A 17,978-nucleotide genomic window follows, 5' to 3' on the forward strand; every position below is an offset into this window, starting at 1 on the left:
GATCGTTGAGGCCAGGAACTTTTTTGGGTTCAAAAGAGAATTTGACATTTTGACATGAATAACCAGAAAATCCAGAGTTATATTAGTGTAAAAAACACTTTTAGGAGGTACATAAGCCCTCCTCCCTCAGGGCAAAAGCAACCAGTGACTGAGGGAGTTGGGAGGAAATTTCTCCTCCACACTTCACAGCTTCTCACACCTTCCTCTGACTCATTTGGTATTGCCCGGATGCTGGATTAGATGGACCCTGGTCTGATTTGATCTGTTCAAGTACAGCTTCTTTTCTACCTGTGGAACTTTATTCTAAACATTTGAGATCAAGGACTTTATTTGGGAGCGAAGCTGAGGGAGAAAAGTTAACCATGGTGTGACAGATTTTTATCATCAATCTGCCTGGGGCGTCAGGTGATTAGGGTGAGGCCGCAGGATTGTTAGGGGAGGAGATGAAGGAGCACACCAAGTGACTAATTTTAAAGCTTTATTAATTAAATAACAGCGGTGAGTGTTGGGTGCTTTCCGTGTTACTTGGAGGAAGGAAGAAAGCGTTAGTGCCCGTGCCCTAACCCACTTTCATACTCGCACACGCACAACCCACGGCTGGCCAAACCTGGGTGTAACATAAGAAGAAGAGGGGGAAGGGTGGACGAGAGTTCTGTCCTGTGCACAGGCCGTTCAGGGTCCGCTGTTGATCTCCGATTTGCTTCAGCTTTTAGGAGGGTTTTAAGTTTTGGGGTTTTTGGGGGGCATTTTGTTTAGGGACCTTTGTTCCCCTTGCTTTTTGCACCAGTTTAAACTGGCCTTTTGTGGCTTTTTTAGCTTTTTTAAAACACACCGGCTTTAGGGACATGACACTGTTGTTTTTCCCCTTGCTGGCCTTCACTGTCTCACTAGTTTTTGCAGCCCCTGCAGTTCTGTTCAGCCGAATTTTTCTTTTTTATGGCTGGTTGGGGTTGGAATCCAGGCCCCTGTCTTTCTTGGCAGGCAGCCGAGAGTGGGTTGTGTGCCGTGGCCTTGGGCTGGAGTTAGCATCTTATCTTCGGACCTAGCTGGAGCATCGGGTTAACCCGTTCCCTTCTCCCTTCCTCCCCCTTCGGCCTCTCGCAACCTGCAAAGGAATCTTTCACTCCACACTCACACTTTCAACCCTTCCCACAATACACTCCACTACATATACAAATGCTAGCAACTTTCAATGCTAAACTTCTTACCCCGGGGGACTGCATTGGGGGCACTTTTACTGTGATTGTGACATTGGTGCTTTTCTGCCCTGCAAACTCGCAGGGGCAGAATATTACAAATGGGCAAAGTGGCTTCATAGGGACAGGAAATGTTTTTCTTTCTTGAGGTTCCCCTGGTGGGTGGTAGGCTGTTTTCTGCATTCTATCTCTTCTTTTCCCAGGATAGTGTCTCCAGAGTGTCTGTCTCCCTCTTTCCGATTGCTGAGGCTTTACACGACGGAGCAACACAATGGGAGCATGGAGGAGATCGATGCCTTGCTAGGTATAGGGAATAGCCATTGAGCTCTACCTGTCTGAGCCAGCCTACCTGCCCTAGTTCTGCCAACAATCTCTGCAGTCTTGGCAGGGCCCCCCCAGGACTGGTGCAGGAGAGATTGTGGTGTTGTGTTACCCCCCCTGAACATGGTGGGCTGCTCTCTTACCTGAGGGAGGTGGTTGGCTGGGCTCGATTTCCTCAGGTGGGAGGTTGAGTTCAACAGTGCTCAGTGCGGTGGTTGGTACAGTGCATGAAATGGGAATAAAGCATTCTCCACACAAAGGGAAGCTGAGTGAGTGAGAGTGCCAGAGCTGGGTGTCATGCTAACTGAGCCTGGCAAGCAGAGTTCAAGCAGCCCTATTCCTGCTCTGTTACAGGCTGTCCCCTACACCTGACTGACTTGGAGATAGAAGGGAAGTTGGACTCCTTAGCCAAGCAGGAAAGGGAATTCCTGTGCTCGCTCTTATTCCATTCACTTAATTGGTTCCGTGAGGTGAGTGGAGCTGCAGAAAGAGGCTGGGCCTTCCAGTGCTCACTTCATACCTCACTGTGCTACAGAATTTTGTATTGTAATCCCCTTCTAACAGGCTTATAACATGCCATCTGTGCAGTGGGGGAGTTGGCAGGCCCAGGTCCCCATGAACCTGTCCAGCCCCTCCAATGCAGGGGGGGCAGTTGGGTGGGCACAAATCCCTGCATCTCCTCCCTGCTCACCCCCCAGGGCAGAAGGGAGTTGGTGGGCACAGACCCCCATGCCCTAGGCACTCTCTTTCAGATTTCAGGGATTCTGTAGTGAAGACCAGATGTAAGGGGCTTCACAGGGAGCGCTGTTTACAATTCATGTCCCTTCCTGGTGGATGGCTTCCTGGTTGTCACTTGTCCCGGTCCTTTGGGATAGACAAATGCATCCTGCGTTAATTTCTCTCCCCTAATTAACATGTCCACCAGTCCCTCTTTGTAAACATGTCTAAAAGGCTGTCCAGTAGTTGCTTCTGTGACATGGGCATTGCTGCTTTGGTAGTTTTTTTCTGGTGGAATTCTGAAGAGATGGGTTTTTCTGTGCAGCCTGGATTCAGAGATACAAACTGCCTGTGTGAATGGAGTCACCCAGATGTTCAGGACTAGTAGATGTTACTCAGGCAGGAGAAATTAATTACTGAATAGTGCCCCTTTTGTTGCTAATGAGTATGGTTTGTATCTATAGGTCGTGAATGCCTTCTGTCAGCAACAGGACCTTGAGATGAAAGGGAAAGTTTTGACTCGATTACAGAACATCACTGAGCTACAGAACATGCTCGGAAAGTGCTTAGCAGGTGAGCTGTGCAGAATACAGGATCCAGAGTCCGAGTGAGAATTCGCTCCCGGGAATTCTGCATGGCTAAGTGCCTTGTATAGTTATTCTCTGAATTATGCTGGGCCCTCAGTCAGCAGTCACCATTCTCTGGCCGTCCAGCTCTACATGCAGCAGCCTAGAAATAAGGGTGGCAATACCATACCATGCCATCCTTACTTCTGTGCTGCTGCTGGAGGCGGCTCTGCCTTTAGAGCTGGTATGGTATGATATTGCCACCCTTACTTCTTTGCTGCTGCTGGCAGGGCGCTGCCTTCAGAGCTGGGTGCCAGGCCAATAGCCGCTGCTTTCTGGCCTCCCAGCTCTGAAGGCTGCGCAGAAATAAGGGTGGCAATACCTTTGTGACGGGTTTGGTCACAGAGACCCCCTAGGGACTGTCACCCGTTTTCCCTGCCAGCTTGGGACTCCAGAATCCTGTCTTGTTGAGCTAGATACGCTAATCTGCTGCAACACAAACCCAGGGTCCGATCCATGCCCCCAAAGCTGCAGACTTAACTGAAAATGGTTTAGCAAGTGCTCCTGTCTCTAGCACCCAGACACCCAGTTCCCAATGGGATCCAAACCCCAAATAAATCCGTTTTGCTCTGTATAAAGCTTATACAGGGTAAACTGATAAGTTGTCCGCCCTCTATAACAGTGATAGAGAGAGATGCACAGCTGTTTGCTCCCCCAGGTATTAATTACTTACTCTGGGTTAATTAATAAGCAAAAGTGATTTTATTAAATATAAAAAGTAGGATTTAAGTTGTTCCCAGTAATAACAGACAGAACAAAGTAAGTTACCAAGCAAAATAAAACAAAACACGCAAGTCTAAGCCTAATTCATTAAGAAACTGATTACAGATAAAATCTCACCTTCAGAGATGTTCCAATAAGCTTCTTTCACAGACTGGACTCCTTTCTAGTCCGGGCCCAATCCTTTCCCTGGTACAGTTCTTGTTAATTCCAGCTTAGGTGGTAACTAGGGGATTTCTCATGACTGGAACCTCCTTTGTTCTGTTCCACCCCCTTATATAGGTTTGGCATAAGGTGGGAATCTTTTGTGTCTCTGGGTCCCCACCCCTCCTTCTAAATGGAAAAGCATCAGGTTTAAGATGGATTCCAGTACCAGGTGACATGGTCACATGTCCTGTGAGACTCTAAGCCTTCATTCTTCCTGGCCTGACTCACAGGAAGGCTTACAAGTAAACAGAGCCATTTACAATCAATTGTCCTAGTTGATGGGAGCCATCAAGATTCCAAACCACCATTAATGGCCCACACTTTGCAGAATTACAATAAGACCTCAGAGTTGTACTTCATATTTCTAGTTTCAGATACAAGAATGATACATTTATACAAATAGGATAACCATACTCAGTAGATTATAAACTTTGTAATGATACCTTAAGAGACCTTTTGCATGAAGCATATTCCAGTTACATTATATTCACACTCATTAGCATATTTTCATAAAATCATATGGAGTGCAATGTCACAACCGTGCCCCCCCTCCTCCCCCTGTGAAATCTGTATAGTAGAGGGTAAAAGCACACAAAAGACCAGATTTCACAGAGGGAGACCATATTTCATGGTCCGTGATGCATTTTTAATGACCGTAAATTTGATAGGGCCCTAATTATAAGCCCCATTTTAAAATCTTTGGACAAACTGTGGTCTGGGAGTAGTAAGCAAGCCCTAGCCCTTTAAACTGCTGCAGCAACATAAAGAGGGCAGCAATGGCCCCAGGGGAATACCCTGAAGTAAGAATGTTTGTTCCCTGGCTGGCCTAGAGTTTCTGGAATGGCTCTGTGCTGGCCTCCCTACCAGCCCCCAGTGTAAGGGGCATACAGGAGGTGAGGCTAGAGAGCACTGTGTCCTGGTCATTCTTGTTTGGCACATAGCAGAAAGAGAGCCATTTCCGCCAGAACATAAGTTAGAATAACCTTGATGGTGCTCTACCTTCTAGACACTATGGAGGGATCAAAGGTAACTTAAGACACTAAGCATAGGAGCAGGGCTGGCTTTAGGAAGTGCGGGGCCCGATTTGAGTACCCGGCGGTGGTCTGGGTCTTCGGCAGCACTTCGGCGGCGGGTCCTTCACTCGCTCCGGGTCTTCTGCGGCACTGAAGGACCCGGAGCGAGTGAAGGACCCGCCGCCGAAGACCTGGATCACCGCCGGGTGAGTAAAAATTAAAAAGATGCCTAAGTTAGGCACTCTTCTTTAGGGCATGGGGCCCTCTTAGGCGCAGGTGCGGGGCCCTCTTAGGCGCAGGGCCCAATTCGGGTGAATCGGCCTAAAGCCGGCCCTGCATAGAAGTAGAGGAGGAGGTGACCAGGATCAGGGGGGCATCTCCTGTGAAAGTCTAGCTTGCTCATATTTTATTGTTTGTGTGAAGAACTGAACTCACTGACTTGCTGTCCTCTGGCTCTTTCAGCAAGCCCTGGTTATGTACCTCCCCGCGCTATCTTCGACTGTGAAGCCCTGGAAGCAGCACCAACTATCAATGCTGTTGGTCTAGTTAAAAAGAAGAAAACAGGTAGAGAAAATTCCCCCCAAATACTTATGCAAACAGTTTGCAGTCAAGGATTCAGCAGAATTCCACAGTTGTAGCCACATCAGTGCAACCTTAGAAACAGGGATCAGACCCAGGGTCTGTACAGCCCAGTATCTGGTCTCTGACAGTGGCCAGCACAAGATGCTTCAGGGGAAGGTGCAGGAAATGCTGCAGTAGGTGGTTATGGGATAACCTGCCTCCAGGGGAAGTTTCCTCTTAATTCCTAGTAGTTAGAGGTCTGTTTAAGCCCTGGGGTTTATATCTTTCCAGAACTTAAACAAATTAATTAAAAACTTTAATCACGATTAATCACAGTTTTAATCTCACTGTTAAAAAATAGAATACCAATTAAATTTATTAACTATTTTTGGATGTTTTTTCTACATTTTCAAATATATTGATTTCAATTACAATACAGAATACGAAGTGTACAATGCTCACTTTATATTATTATTTTTATTACATATATTTGCACTGTAAAAATGATAAACAAAAGAAATAGTATTTTTCAGTTCACCTCATACAAGTACCATAATGCAATCTCTTTATTGTGAAAGTGCAACTTATAAATGTAGACTTTTTTGTTACATAACTACACTCAAAAACAAAACCATGTAAAACTTCAGAGCCAATCTTATTCAGCCAATCACTAAGAAAAACAAGTTTGTTTACATTTACAGGAGATAATGCTGCTGGCTTCTTATTTACAATGTCAGCTGAAAGTGAGAAATAATCTATTTTATTTTCTCATGGATTTGGTGGTTTTCTTATGGATTTGGTTGTTACTAATGGGGAGAGATTTAAAGGGGGAACCTATTAATAAACAAACTCTTTCTCAGTGGATTAAGAGCTGTATAGGGCATTGTTACACCTTAGCCAGAAAACCAGTACCTCCTGGCTTGAAGACACACCTCACCAGAGCCACAGTAGTGAACATAAGAAAGGCCGTACCGGGTCAGACCAAAGGTTCATCTAGCCCAGTATCCTGTCTACCGACAGTGGCCAATGCCAGGTGCCCCAGAGGGAGTGAACCTAACAGGCAATGATCAAGTGATCTCTCTCCTGCCATCCATCTCCACCCTCTGACAGACAGAGGCTAGGGACACCATTCCTTACCTGTCCTGGCTAATAGCCATTAATGGACTTAACCACCATGAATTTATCCAGTTCTCTTTTAAACTCTGTTATAGTCCTAGCCTTCACAACCTCCTCAGGTAAGGAGTTCCACAAGTTGACTGTGCGCTGTGTGAAGAAGAACTTCCTTTTATTTGTTTTAAACCTACTGCCTATTAATTTCATTTGATGACCCCTAGTTCTTGTATTATGGGAATAAGTAAATAACTTTTCCTTATCCACTTTCTCCACATCACTCATGATTTTATATACCTCTATCATATCCCCCCTTAGTCTCCTCTTTTCCAAGCTGAAGAGTCCTAGCCTCTTTAATCTCTCCTCATATGGGACCCGTTCCAAACCCTTAATCATTTTAGTTGCCCTTTTCTGAACCTTTTCTAGTGCCAGTATATCTTTTTTGAGATGAGGAGACCACATCTGTACGCAGTATTCGAGATGAGGGCGTACCATCGATTTATATAAGGGCAATAATATATTCTCAGTCTTATTCTCTATCCCCTTTTTAATGATTCCTGACATCCTGTTTGCTTTTTTGACCGCCTCTGCACACTGCGTGGACATTTTCAGAGAACTATCCAGGATGACTCCAAGATCTTTTTCCTGACTTGTTGTAGCTAAATTAGCCCCCATCATATTGTATGTCTAGTTGGGGTTATTTTTTCCAATCTGCATTACTTTACATTTATCCACATTAAATTTCATTTGCCATTTTGTTGCCCAATCACTTAGTTTTATGAGATCTTTTTGAAGTTCTTCACAGTCTGCATTGGACTTAACTATCTTTAGCAGTTTAGTATCATCTGCAAACTTTGCCACCTCACTGTTTACCCCTTTCTCCAGATCATTTATGAATAAGTTGAATAGGATCAGTCCGAGGAGGGGTAACACCTCTAGTTACCCCTCTCCATTCTGAGAATTTACCATTAATTCCTACCCTTTGTTCCCTGTCTTTTAACCAGTTCTCAATCCATGAAAGGGCCTTCCCTTTTATCCCATGGCAGCTTAATTTACATAAGAGCCTTTGGTGAGGGACCTTGTCAAAGGCTTTCTGGAAATCTAAGTACGCTATGTCCACTGGATCCCCCTTGTCCACATGTTTGTTGACCCCTTCAAACAATTCTAATAGATTAGTAAGACACGATTTCCCTTTACAGAAACCATGTTGATTATTGCTCAACAGTTTGTTTTTCTATGTGTCGGACAATTTTATTCTTAACTATTGTTTCGACTAATTTGCCCGGTACAGATGTTAGACTTACTGGTCTGTAATTGCCAGGATCACCTCTAGAGCCCTTTTTAGATATTGGCGTTACATTAGCTAACTTCCAGTCATTGGGTACAGAAGCCGATTTAAAGGACAGGTTACAAACCTTAGTTAACAGTTCTGCAACTTCACATTTGAGTTCTTTCAGACCTCTTGGGTGAATGCCATCTGGTCCCGGTGACTTGTTAATGTTAAGTTTATCAATTAATTCCAAAACGCCCTCTCGTGACACTTCAATCTGTGACAGTTCCTCGGATTTGTCACCTACAAAAGCCAGCTCAGGTTTGGGAATCTCTCTAACATTCTCAGCCGTGAAGACTGAAGCAAAGAATCCATTTAGTTTCTCCGCAATGACTTTATCGTCTTTAAGCGCTCCTTTTGTATCTCGATCATCAAGGGGCCCCACTGGTTGTTTAGCAGGCTTCCTGCTTCTGATGTACTTAAAAAACATTTTGTTATTACCTTTGGAGTTTTTGGCTAGCCGTTCTTCAAACTCCTCTTTGGCTTTTCTTATTACATTCTTGCACTTAATTTGGCAGCGTTTATGCTCCTTTCTATTTGCCTCACTAGGATTTGACTTCCACTTTTTAAAGGAAGTCTTTTCATCTCTCACTGCTTCTTTTACATGGTTGTTAAGCTGCGGTGGCTCTTTTTTAGTTCTTTTACTGTGTTTCTTAATTTGGGGTATACATTGAAGTTGGGCCTCCATTATGGTGTCTTTAAAAAGCGCCCATGCAGCTTGCAGGGATTTCATTTTAGTCACTGTACCTTTTAACTTCTGTTTAACTAACCCCTCATTTTTGCATAGTTCCCCCTTTTGAAATTAAATGCCACAGTGTTGGGCTGTTGAGATGTTCTTCCCACCACAGGGATGTTGAATGCTATTGTATTATGGTCACTATTTCCAAGTGGTCCTGCTATAGTTACCTCTTGGACCAGCTCCTGCGCTCCACTCAGGACTAAATCTAGAGTTGCCTCTCCCCTTGTGGGTTCCCATACCAGCTGCTCCATGAAGCAATCATTTAAAGTATCGAGAAATTTTATCTCTGCATTTCGTCCTGAAGTGAAATGTTCCAGTCAATATGGGGATAATTGAAATCCCCCACTATTATTGAGTTCTTAATTTTGATAGCCTCTCTAATTTCCCTTAGCATTTCATCATCATCATCACAGTCCTGGTCAGGTGGTCGATAATAGATCCCTAATGTTATATTCTTATTAGAGCATGAAATTTCTATCCATAGAGATTGTATGGAACATACGGATTTGCTTAAGATTTTTACTTCATTTGATTGTACATTTTCTTTCACATACAGTGCCACTACTCTCTCCCCTCCCTCCCCTGCACGACCTGTTCTGTCCTTCCGATGTATTTTGTACGCCGGAATGATTGTGTCCCATTGATTGCTCTCAGTCCACCAGGTTTCTGTGATGCCTATTATATCAATATCCTCCTTTATCACAAGGCACTATAGTTCACGCATCTTATTATTTAGACTTCTAGCATTTGTGTACAAGCACTTTAAAAACTTGTCACTGTTTATTTGTCTGCCCTTTTCTGATGTATCAGATTCTTTTTTATGTGAATGTTTATCATCAGATCTGGCCCCTACTTTATCCTCTTCCATCCTCTGCTCCTGACTATAACCTGGAGATTCTCTATCATTAGACTCTCCCCTAAGAGAGAAGTCTCTGTCCGATCCACATGCTCCTCTGCAGCAGTCGGCTTTCCCCCATCTCCTAATTTAAAAACTGCTCTACAACCTTTTTAATGTTTAGTGCCAGCAGTCTGGTTCCACTTTGGTTTAGGTGGAGCCCATCCTTCCTGTATAGGTTCCCCCCATTCCAGAAGTTTCCCCAGTTCCTAATGAATGTAAACCCCTCCTCTCTACATCTCATCCACGCATTGAGACTCTGAAGCTCTGCCTGCCTTCCTGGCCCTGCGCGTGGAACTGGGAGCATTTCTGAGAATGCCACCATAGAGGTCCTGGATTTCAGTCTCTTCCCTAGCAGCCTAAATTTGGCCTCCAGGACATCTCTCCTACCCTTCCCTATGTCATTGGTACCTACATGTACCACGACCACCGGCTCCTCCCCAGCACTACACATAAGTCTGTCTAGATGCCTCAAGAGATCCGCAACCTTCGCACCAGGCAGGCAAGTCACCATACGGTTCTCCCGGTCATCACAAACCCAGCTATCTACGTTTCTAATGATCAAATCTCCCAATACTAATACCTGCCTTTTCCTAGCAACTGGAGTTCCCTCCCCTGGAGAGATAACCTCAGTGCGAGAGGCAATCCCAGCACCGTCTGGAAGGAGGGTCCCAACTATGGGAAGGTTTCCCTCTGCTCCCGTTGACTACTCTGCTTCCCTGGGCCTTTCATCCTCCTCAACAGCACAGGGGCTGTCTGACCGGAGGTGGGACAATGCTACAGTGTCCCGGAAAGCCTCATCAACATACCTCTCTGCCTCCCTTAGCTCCTCCAGTTCCGCCACCCTTGCCTCCAGAGTCCGTACGTGGTCTCTGAGGGCCAGGAGCTCCTTGCACCGAATGCACACATACGCCACCCGCCCAAGGGGCAGGTAATCATACATACTACACGCAGTGCAATAAACTGGATAGCCCCCACTCTGCAGCTGGGCTTCTGCCTGCATTGTCTCCTAGTTAATGAAGGGGTTGTTTAAAGCAAGAAGTTTTGAATGTAGTTTGGGCTATAGGTTTTAAGGGGAATAAAGGGTATAAGATAAAACCAGCAAGGGACCCACGCTCCCTTCCTGCTCCCCTTCCAAACTCCCTTGCGAAACTCCCTGTTAGCAGCCCCTGTTCGCAAAAGCTTCAGTAGCATGCCCTAGGCAGATTCCCCTGTGGGAGATTTGTAAAGCAGCAACTTGGAGTTCCACGCACACCTTTATTTTTGCACATCCAGTTTGTGAGAGTGGTGCTGCAGTCTGTATTTAACTAGAACTCCTCACCCGCCTTCCTCCTGATGGAGCACTGCTTGCCAATCTCCCATAAATGGGAATGCACAGAGGCCTTTGAAGTCACCTCTGTGCATTCATAATACTTACCCAGCTGCCCCTCTGCCTCAGAGTTCTATACAACATCAGGACTCTGTGGTCTAAGGGATAGCTCAGTGGTTTGAGCATTGGCCTGCTAAACCTAGGGTTGTGAGTTCAATCCTTGAGGGGGCCACTTAGGGAACTGGGGTAAAAATCTATCTGGGGATTGGTCCTGCTTTGAGCAGGGGGTTGGACTAGATGACCTCCTGAGGTCCCTTCCAACCCTATGATCTATAAACAGGGCCGGCTCTAGCTTTTTTGCTGCCCCAAGCAGCAAAAAAAAGCGCCGCCCCATGAGGCCCCCCGCCGAGCGGCCCGGAACCCCCCCCCCAGACCACCGCCCTCCCGCACCGCCCCCCGCTGAGCGCCGGAACCCCCACCCGAGCGCCGAGCCCCGTGCTGCCCCCCCCCCGCCGAGCCCCGCGCCGCCGGAACCCCCCCCAGCGCCGAGCCCCGTGCTGCCCCCCCACCCACCGAGGCGGGCGCCGCCACCACGCTCCCCCCGCCGCCCCTTACCAGGTGCCACCCCAAGCATGTGCTTGGGTGCCTGGTGCCTGGAGCCGGCCCTGTCTATAAAGCCATTGGAGAGGTCCGCTTCCTAATACAGAGTAGGGTGATATCATCTTCACTCAAGAACACTCCTGCATTCCCTGATGGACAAAGCTTTTTAATGAATTTCTGTAGCTCGACATTAGGGGTGCCATATCCCACAAATGTACAGAGGCAACTTTTGAAGAAGAAGTTACTGTTAGATAGCCTCTCTTTATAATTCTGGATCTTCTTGTTACCCAGAGAAATGTTTCATGTTTTATCCACAATGACATCCTCGGGCAAGGAATCTGTGCCTCTGTGTGCCTGGGGTAGCTCGCACTGAAAATGCCAAGGTGAGGGCAGACTGCAAAAGGGAGAGTAGACACTCCCAAAGTGGTGGTTAAAACTGAAGTTAAACTCGCCAACAGTCACAAACTGCTTCTGATCCCCCACACTGGTTACCTATCTCATAGAGCTGAAAGGGACCCTGAAAGGTCATCGAGTCCAGGCCCCTGCCTTCACTAGCAGGACTGCTAGTTATCGAGAAGCAAAAAAAAGAAATCACACAGCCACCTTTATTGCATTCCAGTTCTCTGGCCTTCAATCAGCACCTAGGTCCAGTAAAGGGAGAAGTTATTTAAAAACTCTGCTCACATATACAAAATGTTCTTCTGACACCAAAGGGCCAGCCACAGTACCAAGTCGATATTAGTTTGGATCTTACCCAAAATACCACACTGCCAATCAATCCTTTAGAGTGTAAAACTATAAAAATTATTATAAAGAAAAAATAAAGAATAAGAAGAGAGTGTTAAATGGTGAAGCAGTCAGATACATACCGAGACTTCAGAGTCCATGTATCAGGTTCTTAGCTGTATTGGTGAGTTTGCTGGCTTGAAAGAACTCTGGAACACATCCACAGCTTGGATGGGTCATTCAGTCCTTTGTTGAGAGCTTCAGTTTGTACAAAAGTTACTCCAAAGGTTAAAAGCAGGAATGAAAACAAAAAGGAGATGATGCAGCTGCCTTTTTATATCCTTTGCCATGTGGCTTGTACTTCCTGTGTCCCAAACACAAGCTTCACAGCACATGGCATTGAAAAGCCTTAGAGTTCTGTCCATAGGCATGCCCCTACATGACTTGCTGACTCATAAGGTGTAGTCCCTAGCTTTTTCAATGGGTTCATTATATAGCTGATGACCCTTGGTGGGCCATCAAACAGGCTAAGCAGTGATGCCAATCTGTCTGGGGGTGTCACCCAGAAACATAACATAACTTTTGAAACACAGATATATCATGCGTATCTATAACTCACAATACAAAGGTGATACAAATATATAAACAAGATAATGATATTTGGCAATCATAACATTTTCACAGATATCTTACATGGCATATCTGTCAGATTCCTTGTAATTTTATAATATTGGTATCAACAATATCATAAAGTGTCTCCCATATTCCATATAGCATCACAGAGTCCACATCAAACATTGTGTGAAAAAGTATTTTCTTTTGTTAGTTTTGAATTTGCCCCTTTTTGATTTAATTGAATGTCCCCTTGTTTTTGTGGTAAGAGACGGAGAATAGAAGCTTCCCATCTAATCTCTCTAGACCATTGTGATGGGATCCCTGGGGTATAACCTAGAATTGTGGGTCTGCTGTGCTCTCCTTACTCTCCAGCCTGGATTTTCTCTCACAATGCTTTGCCAGTGACAAGCAGCAAATCCTTCCAGGTGCTGTTACCTTGCATGAATGCTCTCCAAGGCACTCATGAACTATACACAGGTAAACACCAGCAAATATCCCCAGCCTTCCCCCCCAGGAATATACCATCTTACACTGCTCAAGACCTTTTCTAGAACAGTGCAAGCTCGTTAATTAGTTCGCCACTTCGTCAAAGGATAGTGGACATGCACCAGCCTTTGTAACCTGAGCTGATTCCCCATGCACTTTAGACAAACTCACTGGTAAGGATAAAACATTAAAATAAGTTTAACAACTACAGAAAGAGAGATTTTAAGTGATAGGCATAAAGATCAGAGATAGTTACCTACGAAAACAAAAAGTGAATGGGCATTTTAAATCCTAAACTTATAGACTAAGTAAGATTTGAATCAAACAGCTTTTCTAACCCGACTGGATGTCGGAGGCAGGTTATAGTTCTTAATACACAGGCTGAATTTCCTTCTCTGCTTGGGACAGTCTCTTCAGTTCAAAGCCTTTGTCTTCCTATCATTCTTGTTGCCTTCAGTATAGGTAGGGCAGGAGGTGGAATCATGATGCCACACCACTGTCCCTTATTTTATATTCTCAAGTCATGTCCCAGACAGGTCCTGGTTGGCCTTGCTGAGTCACAGAGTTGAGCAATCTCCCATTGTGTGGTGCTTGTGCAACTGAGTTATAGAGTTGAGCAATTCTTATTGTGTGATGCTTACACAACTGTCTCTTGCAGAATTGTAAATCCCTTGTTTACAATTCCCCTACTGATCAATGGTCATTTAACGCTCGCCTGGGTCTGGGTCACCACCCTTTAGTCAGTGGAGAGCTAGCAGTGGGCATCTCCCAAACTCACAACATAGTTTAATAACAACCATATAGCAAATCTCATACACACTAACAGTATACATATTTTGACAGAACAGTGGTTTTCAGCAGATCATGAGCTTTCATATGATAACTTGCAAGGGAAGCTTTGTTTGAAATATTACAACCATATACCAATCATGAATATGGGGGTTACAGGATGCTATTTTGAGGTATAGCATGTCACAACCATGCATTATTGTATGGACTTACTATAATTATTATTATTTGTATTACCATAGCACCTAGGAGCCCTAGTCATGAACCAGGACTCCATTGTGCTAGGTGCTGTACAAACATAAAAGACTTTTATCTTGGGCTCTTTAAGGTGACCTTCCCAATCTTTTCTGTTTCTGTGCAGATGAGAATTTTACCAAGCTCCTAATTATTCTCATCAACTTTCTCTGAACCCTTTTTTCTTGTGCAGTATTGTTTCTGAGATAGGGTGACTAGTCTTGACCCCAGCATTCTAAATGAGGGCATTTCTATTGATTTATAGGACTGCATTATAACATACTTGTATATAGATAATAGTAAAAACATGGGGCCCAATTAGGCAAACTAGTTTAAGGGGAAAAAAAGAGTAGTTGGAGAAGGGACCCCAAATGTCCTGGGCCCTGCAATTTCAGGCTGTGACCCTGGCTATCTCCAATATAGCCTTTGTGTAGTGCTTTGTCAGATGCTTTCCTAAGTCTGACTAGATTACAGCATGAGCATTCCCCTATCAGTAGCCTGGCTGACCCCTCGCAGAGGCTCGGATTCTGGCATGGCCTATGTTTGTAAAACTATTTCTCTTCCAGGAGAAAAAAAACAAAAATCCGAAGGCAGCAAAGACTCCTCTGCAGACCACTCACAAATGGAGGAGAATCCTGAGGGAAATCAGCCTGAAGCTGAGACCACACAGCTAGAGAAGGTGCTATTGGTAAAAGGGGTTTGTGCGGGATAAGAAAGGGGTGTGTAAAACAGAAAGCTAGGAGAGGGACTCTTAACAGTGATAAAATCTCAGGTCAAGAGCTCAGTGCTGCTTTCTGACATGATCCTCACATCTGAGCTTGGAAAGTTAGTTCTTCTTTGAGTGTCCTCTGCATAGTTCTGCTCTTGCGATGCACTGACCAATGCAGCTGAGACAGTGGAACCTTCTGGTAGTGTTTGAGCAGATTCTAAAGGTGTGGCTATAGAAGGGTGCATGGCTGTTTCTTCTAACCACAGCAGCAAAAGAACATGAACCTCTGCGGTGTCTTTTTACTTTTACACTAGTTATTGTAAGATCAGATCTCTTTGATTAATCAAAGAGAGTGTCTTGCCTCAGATTCGGATGTCTCAGATCTGCAGGTTCTGGTGGAAGATATTCCAGCACTGGAGAGTGAAACTTTCTTGTTTGATACATAGGATGACCAGTAGTATTCATTTGAGGAGGAAGACCAGATCTGACACTCATATCTAAGACGTAATCATTTCCTAAACAGTCTTCCTCCTCTTTCACATCACTTGTCACACAATGTCATCTTCCATTGAGTCCACTGTGAGTTTTGCTCTGACCATAGATTCATAGAAGCTGGAGATGTCAAAGCTCTCTTAGATCATTTTGTCAACCTTCCTGGGGTGAAGGTAGGATTGGTCTCGAGCACATTTTTTAGTGCTTTATTCAGTCCAAAGTGGTGGTGATTTCATCATTTTCTTAGGAGACAATTCCACGCCTTCACTACCAAGAAGACTTTCCTGTTGCTCAACTTGGGAAAAAATGTGGAAGACGGAATTTGGGAGAAGTGTCTTTATTGAGCTGGGATAGTTTAGGGGAAGCAGAAGGGAATTGAGGTTTGTGCTGGAGAAAATCATGCACTCAAGGGAGCCGGTGCCCCTTGGCTCTTTTCACACGTTGTACCAAATAATGTAGGGGCCTATATTGTAGGACCAATATTTTTTACATGCAGTATTCTTTACCAGAGTGCAGATGTGACCATTGGTTTTATTCTGCTATTAACATTGTCATTTTCATTTCAGGACACCACTGAAAAAAAGTCAGGGATCCCTTTGGTGCAGCTGCAGAGTTACCATGCATTCTTCCGAGAGCTAGACCTTGAGGTGTTCACCATCCTGCACTGTGGGCTGCTGACCAAATCTATTTTGGACTCGGAGATGCACACAGAGGTAAGTGTAACAGAGTAAACTTGTACCAAGAAGGGCCAGAAGGTTGCTGCAGAGCTGTAACTGGTTCATTCTCACTGAGGGTTTGGAAGACTTAGCCTCTGCTGCTTAACTAAAATGGAGGAAATCCAATCTCATCATGGCCCATGCCCAACTGCAGAAAGTCAGTATGCTGCTTCAGGGGAAGGTATCCATGTACACACAGGAGAAGACAGGTGCCTTAGAAGGTCCTATGACAGATAGTAACACTATAGCTGTGACAAATAGATGTTACTTATGCACCTCAAGCTGATGCTCCATCTTGGGGCTCTTTCAGCTTCTATCAGTCTCAGGCTTTGATCTCTCTTACTAACTACATGGGACATGTTAAACCCTTTGGAGCTAATGGGGATTGCAAGTCACAAACCACATATGTTTTAGTGATGGCACATTACTGATGTCACAGCCAAACCGTTCTCAGCTACTGTCAGAACATCATGTTCACTCCAGTCACTTTCCCAACCAGACAGGACACACACAGACAGGGCACATGAGAAGAAAAAGAGAGAAGGCTCTTTCCTTGGGTAGGCAATGTCTCATGTCCATGAGAGGGCAGATGGGAAAGACTGGATTGGAGGTGCATTCCCACTGCTGCATGGAGTTTTACCCCTCATCCACAGCGCAGTAACCAACATCAGATGAGTAGGCAGAACCAAGTACTGGACCAGTTAGGGTGTTAGGGTAATACCTGTGAAACCAGGACCTTGAGGTTCGATAGGCCCAACACCCATAACTTGGATTGAAAAATAAAAGAAGGCATAGAAAAGGACATACACAAAACTGACCAAAGACATACAGAGTTGATTTTAGGTCACTGGGATTTATATTGCTCAGTCCATGGAAAAGTCGGAGGCTGTTCACAGCCATCCTTCCACAGTTTTCCATTAGCTCTTCTAATGCAAACCATCTTAGCTGAATGTGTAATTAGGGGATCAGCGTTACCCTAAATCGCCAAGTTTAGGTAAAAAGCAACAGAGGGTCCTGTGGCACCTTTAAGACTAACAGAAGTATTGGGAGCATAAGCTTTCGTGGGTAAGAACCTCACTTCTTCAGATGCAAGTAATGGAAATACATGCCCTGCATGTATTTCCATTACTTGCATCTGAAGAAGTGAGGTTCTTACCCACGAAAGCTTATGCTCCCAATACTTCTGTTAGTCTTAAAGGTGCCACAGGACCCTCTGTTGCTTTTTACCTAAACTTGGCGATTTAGGGTAACGCTGATCCCCTATTACACATTCAGCTAAGATGGTTTGCATTAGAAGAGCTAATGGAAAACTGTGGAAGGATGGCTGTGAACAGCCTCCGACTTTTCCATGGACTGAGCAATATAAATCCCAGTGACCTAAAATCAACTCTGTATGTCTTTGGTCAGTTTTGTGTATGTCCTTTTCTATGCCTTCTTTTATTTTTCAATCCAAGTTATGGGTGTTGGGCCTATCGAACCTCAAGGTCCTGGTTTCACAGGTATTACCCTAACACCCTAACTGGTCCAGTACTTGGTTCTGCCTACTCATCTGATGTTGGTTACTGCGCTGTGGATGAGGGGTAAAACTCCATGCAGCAGTGGGAATGCACCTCCAATCCAGTCTTTCCCATCTGCCCTCTCATGGACATGAGACATTGCCTACCCAAGGAAAGAGCCTTCTCTCTTTTTCTTCTCATGTGCCCTGTCTGTGTGTGTCCTGTCTGGTTGGGAAAGTGACTGGAGTGAACATGATGTTCTGACAGTAGCTGAGAACGGTTTGGCTGTGACATCAGTAATGTGCCATCACTAAAACATATGTGGTTTGTGACTTGCAATCCCCATTAGCTCCAAAGGGTTTAACATGTCC

At 44.9% G+C, this 17,978-nt stretch overlaps 1 protein-coding gene across 3 annotated transcripts in view; it reads left to right on the forward strand.

The window, feature by feature from the left end:
- FANCD2 (FA complementation group D2) overlaps positions 1-17,978 on the forward strand; it is a 216,818-nt gene that overhangs the window by 89,741 nt on the left and 109,099 nt on the right. For 2 of the 3 annotated variants that reach the window (XR_004646377.1, XM_034775009.1), the window contains exons 24-29: positions 1,400-1,500; positions 1,872-1,987; positions 2,699-2,807; positions 5,263-5,364; positions 14,761-14,882; positions 15,962-16,108. Coding sequence is in view for 2 of the 3 variants with exons in the window: in XM_034775009.1 (XP_034630900.1) it covers positions 1,400-1,500; positions 1,872-1,987; positions 2,699-2,807; positions 5,263-5,364; positions 14,761-14,882; positions 15,962-16,108 (697 nt within the window). In the remaining variant the exon portion in view is untranslated. The remainder of the gene's footprint in view (positions 1-1,399; positions 1,501-1,871; positions 1,988-2,698; positions 2,808-5,262; positions 5,365-14,760; positions 14,883-15,961; positions 16,109-17,978) is intronic. The other variant, XM_034775010.1, reaches the window with a different exon arrangement.

Source organism: Trachemys scripta, chromosome 7 (genome assembly GCF_013100865.1).
Source record: "Trachemys scripta elegans isolate TJP31775 chromosome 7, CAS_Tse_1.0, whole genome shotgun sequence".
Taxonomy (NCBI): domain Eukaryota; kingdom Metazoa; phylum Chordata; order Testudines; family Emydidae; genus Trachemys; species Trachemys scripta.